Genomic DNA, 9955 nt, shown 5'->3' with positions numbered 1-9955 from the left:
CTTCATCATCATAATCCTCTTCATCATCATAATCCTCTTCATCATCATAATCACATCATCCTCTTCATCATCATCATCACATCATCCTCTTCATCATCGAAATCACATCATCCTCTTTATCATCATCATCAAATCTTCATCATCATAATCCTCTTCATCATCATAATCACATCATCCTCTTTATCATCATCATCAAATCTTCATCATCATCATCGTCATCATCAACACATCTTCCTCTTCAACATCACATCTTCCCTTTCATCATCACTTATTCCTCTTCATCATCCCCACATCATTCTCTTTATCATCATCTCATCTTCCTCTTCATCATCACATCTTCCCTTTCATCATCACATCTTCCTCTTCAACATCCCCACATCATTCTCTTTATCATCATCTCATCTTCCCTTTCATCATCACATCTTCCTCTTCAACATCCCCACATCATTCTCTTTATCATCATCATCATTACATCTTCCTCTTCAACATCCCCACATCATTCTCTTTATCATCATCTCATCTTCCTCTTCATCATCTCATCTTCCCTTTCATCATCACATCTTCCTCTTCAACATCCCCACATCATTCTCTTTATCATCATCACATCATCCTCTTCCTCTTCCTCTTCATCATCACACCATCCACATCTTCATCATCACCATCACCACATCATCCTCTTCCTCTTCATCATCATCAACATCGTATCATCCTCTTCATCATCATCATCATCACCATCACCACATCTTCTTTATCATCATCATCATCACATCTTCCTCTTTATCATCATCATCACATCTTCCTCTTCATCACCATCACCACATCTTCCTCTTCATCACCATCATCACATCTTCCTCTTTATCATCATCATCACATCTTCTTCTTTATCATCATCAACATCATATCTTCCTCTTAATCATCATTTAATCTTCTTCTTCATCATCATCATCAAATCTCCCTCTTCATCATCATTAAATCTTCAGCATCACATAATCCCCTTCATCATCATCACATCATCCTCTTCATCATCATCATTAAATCTTCCTCTTCATCATCATAAGTTTTACCTTACCTTACCTTGCCTTATCATCATCATCCTCACTATCACTAATACAAAAAATGAGCACGACCTTCAAAATGGTTCCAGTCATACCTGACATCATCTCTTTATAACCTTCAGTGTCGTCACGAGTCACGTCTCAGGTCAACAAAAGGTGTTTTTATTTGTTCAGCTGTTTATTGCAGAAATGTTCCGGTGACGTCACAGTCACACGCACGATGATCGTGTTTGTCATCATTATCCGCTGATGAGCCGAGCAGAGAGAGAGACACAGCGACACCTGCTGGACAAGAGAGCGAACAGCGCCTCACGTCATGACGTCAAATGACGTCACAATCCTTCTGTCAAATGTCCTGGACTTTTTTAATTAAGTGTTCATTAGCTTTGGTCACATGACCGACAAGATGAGCAGGTCATGTGACATCCGTGCTGATGTGCGGTCGTTGGTTCCGACCAAGTTCTGTCTTGGAACCACCGCTGGGAGGTGTTGTTGTCACGTGTTCACAGGTCACCGACGGTCAGCTGGGTCACACATGGTACTGGACAGAACCTCCACCTTGTAACTGACCCGCTTGGACTGAAGGAAGCTGTAGCTGTTGTCAAAACACACCACATCTGTGGAGGAGAGCATTGTGTTATTATTGTGTAGTTTGAGTGTCGTCATGAGGGTTGTTGTGTTGTTTGAGTGTCGTCATGAGGGTTGTTGTGTAGTTTGAGTGTCGTCATGAGGGTTGTTGTGTTGTTTGAGTGTCGTCATGAGGGTTGTTGTGTTGTTTGAGTGTCGTCATGAGGGTTGTTGTGTTGTCATGAGGGTTGTTGTGTAGTTTGAGTGTCGTGATGAGGGTTGTTGTGTAGTTTGAGTGTCATCATGAGTGTTGTTGTGTTGTCATGAGGGTTGTTGTGTAGTTTGAGTGTCATCATGAGGGTTGTTGTGTTGTCATGAGGGTTGTTGTGTAGTTTGAGTGTCGTAATGAGTGTTGTTGTATAGTTTGAGTGTCATCATGAGGGTTATTGTGTAGTTTGAGTGTCGTGATGAGGGTTGTTGTGTAGTTTGAGTGTCATCATGAGGGTTGTTGTGTTGTCATGAGGGTTGTTGTGTAGTTTGAGTGCCATCATGAGGGTTGTTGTGTTGTCATGAGGGTTGTTGTGTAGTTTGAGTGTCGTAATGAGGGTTGTTGTGTAGTTTGAGTGTCATCATGAGGGTTATTGTGTAGTTTGAGTGTCGTGATGAGGGTTGTTGTGTAGTTTGAGTGTCATCATGAGGGTTGTTGTGTAGTTTGAGTGTCTTGATGAGGGTTGTTGTGTAGTTTGAGTGTCGTGATGAGGGTTGTTGTGTAGTTTGAGTGTCATCATGAGAGTTGTTGTGTAGTTTGAGTGTCGTGATGAGGGTTGTTGTGTAGTTTGAGTGTCATCATGAGGGTTGTTGTGTTGTCATGAGTGTTGTTGTGTAGTTTGAGTGTCGTGATGAGGGTTGTTGTGTAGTTTGAGTGTCATCATGAGGGTTGTTGTGTAGTTTGAGTGTCGTGATGAGGGTTGTTGTGTAGTTTGAGTGTCGTGATGAGGGTTGTTGTGTAGTTTGAGTGTCGTCATGAGGGTTGTTGTGTAGTTTGAGTGTCGTGATGAGGGTTGTTGTGTAGTTTGAGTGTCATCATGAGGGTTGTTGTGTAGTTTGAGTGTCGTGATGAGGGTTGTTGTGTAGTTTGAGTGTCATCGTGAGGGTTGTTGTGTAGTTTGAGTGTCGTGATGAGGGTTGTTGTGTAGTTTGAGTGTCGTGATGAGGGTTGTTGTGTAGTTTGAGTGTCGTCATGAGGGTTGTTGTGTTGTTTGAGTGTCGTCATGAGGGTTGTTGTGTTGTTTGAGTGTCGTCATGAGGGTTGTTGTGTTGTCATGAGGGTTGTTGTGTAGTTTGAGTGTCGTGATGAGGGTTGTTGTGTAGTTTGAGTGTCATCATGAGGGTTGTTGTGTTGTCATGAGGGTTGTTGTGTAGTTTGAGTGTCATCATGAGGGTTGTTGTGTTGTCATGAGGGTTGTTGTGTAGTTTGAGTGTCGTAATGAGTGTTGTTGTATAGTTTGAGTGTCATCATGAGGGTTATTGTGTAGTTTGAGTGTCGTGATGAGGGTTGTTGTGTAGTTTGAGTGTCATCATGAGGGTTGTTGTGTTGTCATGAGGGTTGTTGTGTAGTTTGAGTGCCATCATGAGGGTTGTTGTGTTGTCATGAGGGTTGTTGTGTAGTTTGAGTGTCGTAATGAGGGTTGTTGTGTAGTTTGAGTGTCATCATGAGGGTTATTGTGTAGTTTGAGTGTCGTGATGAGGGTTGTTGTGTAGTTTGAGTGTCATCATGAGGGTTGTTGTGTAGTTTGAGTGTCTTGATGAGGGTTGTTGTGTAGTTTGAGTGTCGTGATGAGGGTTGTTGTGTAGTTTGAGTGTCATCATGAGAGTTGTTGTGTAGTTTGAGTGTCGTGATGAGGGTTGTTGTGTAGTTTGAGTGTCATCATGAGGGTTGTTGTGTTGTCATGAGTGTTGTTGTGTAGTTTGAGTGTCGTGATGAGGGTTGTTGTGTAGTTTGAGTGTCATCATGAGGGTTGTTGTGTAGTTTGAGTGTCGTGATGAGGGTTGTTGTGTAGTTTGAGTGTCGTGATGAGGGTTGTTGTGTAGTTTGAGTGTCGTCATGAGGGTTGTTGTGTAGTTTGAGTGTCGTGATGAGGGTTGTTGTGTAGTTTGAGTGTCATCATGAGGGTTGTTGTGTAGTTTGAGTGTCGTGATGAGGGTTGTTGTGTAGTTTGAGTGTCATCATGAGGGTTGTTGTGTAGTTTGAGTGTCGTGATGAGGGTTGTTGTGTAGTTTGAGTGTCGTGATGAGGGTTGTTGTGTAGTTTGAGTGTCGTGATGAGGGTTGTTGTGTAGTTTGAGTGTCGTGAGGAGGGTTGTTGTGTAGTTTGAGTGTCGTGATGAGGGTTGTTGTGTAGTTTGAGTGTCGTGATGAGGGTTGTTGTGTAGTTTCAGTGTCGTGATGAGGGTTGTTGTGTAGTTTGAGTGTCGTGATGAGGGTTGTTGTGTAGTTTCAGTGTCGTCATGAGGGTTGTTGTGTAGTTTGAGTGTCGTGATGAGGGTTGTTGTGTTGCCTGTTGTCACTCACACACTCCAGGCTCAGGGCAGGTCAGACTGCAGTCTTCGGGCACCAGGTGTGCGTTGTAGCGCTGACACGGTAGAACTTGCAGAAGTGTGTTGTGTCGGTCAGGAGAGCGCCGGAAAACACCGAAGCCGATATCAGCACCATCGCTGCTGAACTGACACCTGAACATACACAAGGGTTGAGAGTTGTGTCTTGATAATTGTGTTGCATCCGTTGGCGGAGGAAGTTCTGCTGGTACCTGAGCTGACTGTGGGCCTCACTGACGGTGTAGTCCAGCTGAAGGACGGAGCCACGACTGACCGTGGCGCTGCCGTCGTATTCGACCCGCACCGAGTTCTGGATGTAGTACGACTCCGGGACGGTTCCGCCGCTCTTGATCTAAACACACACAGAGTCAGGTGTTGCTGTGTGTGTCAATGTTGTGTTGTTGGTGTAGCTGTGATTGTGTTGTTTGTGTGTACTGACCATGGTCCTGCAGCGAGGGTCTCCATCCGGATCCCTCAGAGATCCTCCGTAGACCTCCGGCAGCTGCGAGGGCTCGATGTGCTGACGCAGCACTTCCTGCCAGTCACCTGCAGACACACACCTGGTCACATGACCTCGACACAGTCACACATGGTCACATGACCGCAGGCGCTCACTCACCTCCCAACACCTGGATCTTCTTCCTGGTCTCCTCAGACAGGAAGTGTTTGATAAGGTTGTAGACGACAGGAAACAACTTTGGAGCTGAGATAGAAATGATGTCATCAACTCACTGTCACACTCTAAGAGGCACATACACACACACATACACACTCTCAAACATACACAAAATAAACATATGTTTGAATATACTCATATACACACACATACATACACACTCTCAAACATACACAAAATAAACATGTGTTTGAACACACTCATACACACACACACACACAAGACATAAACACACAAACAGACACACACACCCCCACATACACACTCCCAAACATACACAAAATAAACATGTGTTCGAATACACTCATACACACAGACACACACACACGTACACACTCCCAAACATACACAAAATAAACATATGTTTGAATATACTTATACACACAGACACACACACAAGTCATAATCACACACTAACTTATTTACTTACTAATACACAACCAGCATCTGCTAACAAACACACACACACCTTTGACGATGAAAACTCTCTTCAGTGCTTCTGGATAGTTGTCTTCAAACATGGTTAGGATCTGAGGGAGATGAAGATGATGATGACAATGATGATGACAATGATGATGAAGGTCATGATGCTGAAGGTGTCACCTCTCCGTATGTCTCCACCACAGGCTTCCATATGTGCTTCCGTCCAAGTCCCTCACAGTCGTATATCAAAGTGACGGACTCCACATTTTTCCCTAACTGAAGAAGAAGATGATGATGATAATGATGATGATGATAAAGAAGAAGATGATGATAAAGATAATGATAAAGAAGAAGATGATGATAAAGATGATGATGAAGGTCAAGAAGATGATGGTGATAAAGATGGTGGTGATGATGATGATAAAGCTGATGAAGGTCAAGAAGATAATGGTGATGAAGATGATGATGATGAAGAAGAAGATGATGATAAAGATGATAAGAAGATGATGATAAAGAAGAAGATGATGATAAAGATGATGATGAAGAAGAAGATGATGAAGGTCAAGAAGATGATGGTGATAAAGATGATGATGATAAAGATGATGAAGGTCAAGAAGATAATGGTGATGAAGATGATGATGATGAAGAAGAAGATGATGATGATGATAAAGAAGAAGATGATGATAAAGATGATGATGAAGAAGAAGATGATGAAGGTCAAGAAGATGATGGTAATAAAGATGATGATGATGATAAAGATGATGAAGGTCAAGACGATGACGGTGATGAAGGTGCATCAATACCTGGCAGCTCTGTCTCCTGCACTCCCTCTGCAGCTGCTCCATGTGGAGGACCTTGGTCTTGATGCAATCCTGCTTGGAGGCCGACATGAGGAGTCCTCGCGGGTCCAGAGATCCAATCACGTCGTACCAGACCGGACTTCCGTCCCGGTCGTACCCGCACATCCCTCCAGACAGGTAGCGCCGGATCACCTGTAGGAAACAGACTGTCAGGGTGCGTCCCAGACCAGAAAACTAATGGGTCACTGGACGGGTCAGCACCTCGGGGGGGGTCCAGTCCGAGATGATGAAGTCCACCTTCATCAGGCACCGGAAGTCCACGTGCTGCCAGAGGAGAAATATCAGTCCTGTTGCTCGGCAACCACAACACACACACACACTCAAAGCAAATCAGACACACCTTTCGGATCATCAGCTCCGCCTTCGACACGTTGAAGTTCCGAGCTGCAGACACACAAGTAAGAAACATTATGACCTGCCTGGACCTGGACCTGGACCTGGACCTGAAGACAACACATGACCAACTCAACATGCAGAGCACAGTGGTGTGACGTTCAGGAGACAATAACACCAACTACAAGAACACAACATCCGCAAAAACACCAACTACAAAAACACAACATCCACAAAAACACAACGAGCGTAATAACACCGAAAAAAAGAACACAACAACAGCATAACACCATTACAAAAACACAACAACCGCAAAACACCAACTACAAAAACACAACAACCGCAATAACCCCAACTACAAGAACACAAGGACTGTAATAACACCAACTACAAGAACACAATGACTGTAATAACACCAACTACAAAAACACAACATCCGCAAAAGCACCAACTACAAAAACACAATATCCGCAAAAATACCAACTACAAAAACACAACAACCGCAATAACCCCAACTACAAGAACACAACGACTGTAATAACACCAACTACAAGAACACAACGACTGTAATAACACCAACTACAAGAACACAACGACTGTAATAACACCAACTACAAGAACGCAACGACTGTAATAACACCAACTACAAGAACACAACAACTGTAATAACACTCACTACGAGAACACAACGACCGTAATAACACTCACTACAAGAACACAACGACTGTAATAACACCAACTACAAGAACACAAAGACTGTAATAACACTCACTACAAGAACACAACGACTGTAATAACACTCACTACAAGAACACAACGAATGTAATAACACCAACTACAAGAACACAACAACTGTAATAACCCCAACTACAAGAACACAACGACTGTAATAACACCAACTACAAGAACACAACAACTGTAATAACACTCACTACGAGAACACAACGACCGTAATAACACTCACTACAAGAACACAATGACTGTAATAACACCAACTACAAGAACACAACGACTGTAATAACACTCACTACAAGAACACAACGACTGTAATAACACTCACTACAAGAACACAACGACTGTAATAACACCAACTACAAGAACACAACAACTGTAATAACCCCAACTACAAGAACACAACGACTGTAATAACACTCACTACAAGAACACAACGACTGTAATAACACCAACTACAAGAACACAACAACTGTAATAACCCCAACTACAAGAACACAACAACTGTAATAACCCCAACTACAAGAACACAACGACTGTAATAACACCAACTGCAAGAACACAACGAGCATAATAACACCAACTACAAGAACACAACGACCGTAATAACACCAACTACAAGAACACAACGAGCATAATAACACGAACTACAAGAACACAACGACTGTAATAACACCAACTACAAGAACACAACGACTGTAATAACACCAACTACAAGAACGCAACGACTGTAATAACACCAACTACAAGAACGCAACGACTGTAATAACACCAACTACAAGAACACAACGACTGTAATAACACTCACTACAAGAACACAACGACCGTAATAACACTCACTACAAGAACACAACGACTGTAATAACACCAACTACAAGAACACAACGACTGTAATAACACTCAAAACAAGAACACAACGACTGTAATAACCCCAACTACAAGAACACAACGACTATAATAACACTCACTACAAGAACACAACGACTGTAATAACACTCACTACAAGAACACAATGACTGTAATAACACTCACTACAAGAACACAACGACTGTAATAACACCAACTACAAGAACACAACAACTGTAATAACCCCAACTACAAGAACACAACGACTGTAATAACACTCACTACAAGAACACAACGACTGTAATAACACCAACTACAAGAACACAACAACTGTAATAACCCCAACTACAAGAACACAACGACTGTAATAACACTCACTACAAGAACACAACGACTGTAATAACACCAACTACAAGAACACAACAACTGTAATAACCCCAACTACAAGAACACAACGACTGTAATAACACCAACTACAAGAACACAACGAGCATAATAACACCAACTACAAGAACACAAAAACAACAAACACAACCACAAGAAGACAAATACAACAATCACAAGAACACAACAGCAGTAACACTACCTACAAGAACACAACAGTAACAACAAAATCAAAGAACTACACAGACTACACAGACACACACAACAACAATCTTGTCTATCAATGAGCTGGACGGTTACTGAGTGGTGAGGTTTATGTTTGCAGAACTTTGTGTTAAACAGTTCTGAGAACTGTGTGTTGACTCTTATCAACAGATGTTATCAGTGACCTTCACATGCGACTTTCATTTTTTTTTCTCTCACTTTCAAGTCGTTTCTCCGTCTCTTTGAATGTTTAATGAAATCATCAACACAATAGTTGTGTACTTGATGGAAACTTTGAGCCACAAATCGAAAAAAAACACATCTGAGATTTCTGTGAGCTCCTCCTGGTGGAGAGTCCGGGAAACGCCCAAAACCACTTTTTTGAAAAACCCTGAACCCACATGACGGGTTCCCCTGCCAGATGAGTGGAGGGTGGCGGGGGGGGGGGGGTGATGAATGTCTTGAAGCTAAGACATCAATCAAGTGTTCAATAAATATGACCAGATCAGTTAAAAACATGTCACTCGAACCATCATCAGGAGGGACACCTCAGGGCCTCTCCCAGGACCGGGCCCCTCAGCTGACGTCGGTTGAAAGTCGGTTTGTGTAGAATATTTACTTTGTGGAAGGTCAAAGTTCAGCTGCGAGGGTGCATCGACGTCACATGTCCATCAAGTGAGCTCCTCAAACTGCTCATGGTGTGCGTTTGTGTGTGCGTTAGTGTTAGTGTGTGTTACCTCTCAGCCAGCGCAGCAGGAAGTGGTCATGTTGTTCTGGAAGGTCCGGGAGCAGGTTCTGGATTCTGGAGCGGAACTGAAAGAAAAACAAAAAAAAACAGTCGATTGTTGGATCATCAGACTCGTCATCGGGGGCTGAAGACAAGAGTTGGGGTGTTCGGGAGCGCTGCAGGGTTCAAAGGTCACCTTGTTCAGACACTCCAGCTGGTTCTCACTCAGGTCTCCCACACGTCCACTCATGATGCTGCTGCTCCCACCGAGTGCTGCTGGAACTCTGGACCCACAAACACTCTCCCACTGAAGGCAACCGACCCGCCCCCCCCCCCCACGCCCCACTGAAACCACCCCTCCTCCCCCCGAAACCCTTGCCAAATACACATTATTTGTTCAACAACGTTGGTCCAGGTACCTTCACAGGTGACGAGGGTCTCCCAGCTACACAACTTTCAATGTCTCTCCACATGTGGAGTCCAGCAGGGTCATCCAGGAGGTGCTCAGACCAGAGCGAATCAACCTGCACACACACACACACACACACACACAC

The 9955-nt window shown here is 43.3% G+C and overlaps 1 protein-coding gene across 1 annotated transcript; it reads right to left on the bottom strand.

Annotated features, from left to right (window-relative positions):
* Window positions 1-1257: 1257 nt before the first annotated feature.
* Window positions 1258-9682, bottom strand: sec14l7 (SEC14-like lipid binding 7). The gene is made up of 12 exons (XM_087790872.1): window positions 9598-9682; window positions 9412-9487; window positions 6516-6559; window positions 6377-6439; window positions 6119-6307; window positions 5496-5591; window positions 5362-5422; window positions 4836-4919; window positions 4656-4762; window positions 4429-4568; window positions 4194-4351; window positions 1258-1672 (listed from the first exon to the last, which is right to left on the bottom strand). The coding sequence occupies exons 1-12, from the start codon at window positions 9649-9651 to the stop codon at window positions 1566-1568; spliced, it is 1179 nt and encodes a 392-aa protein (XP_087646998.1). The 5' UTR covers window positions 9652-9682; the 3' UTR covers window positions 1258-1565.
* Window positions 9683-9955: the final 273 nt, after the last annotated feature.

The sequence above is a fragment of the Callionymus lyra genome, chromosome 5 (assembly GCF_982586985.1).
Source record: "Callionymus lyra chromosome 5, fCalLyr1.hap1.1, whole genome shotgun sequence".
NCBI classification, from domain to species: Eukaryota; Metazoa; Chordata; class Actinopteri; order Syngnathiformes; family Callionymidae; genus Callionymus; species Callionymus lyra.
This window is presented reverse-complemented; position numbering and strand designations above follow the sequence as displayed.

What these genes read in the sequence shown, in the direction of transcription:
- sec14l7 (XM_087790872.1), bottom strand. Translation starts at nt 9,651, where the DNA reads ATGAGTGGACGTGTGGGAGACCTGAGTGAGAACCAGCTGGAGTGTCTG. An exon ending in CGGACTGGACCCCCCCCGAG is followed by an intron (nt 6,308 to 6,376) that starts GTGCTGACCCGT and finishes TGTTTCCTACAG; the next exon opens with GTGATCCGGCGCTACCTGTC. An exon ending in TGGTGGAGACATACGGAGAG is followed by an intron (nt 5,423 to 5,495) that starts GTGACACCTTCA and finishes CATCTCCCTCAG; the next exon opens with ATCCTAACCATGTTTGAAGA.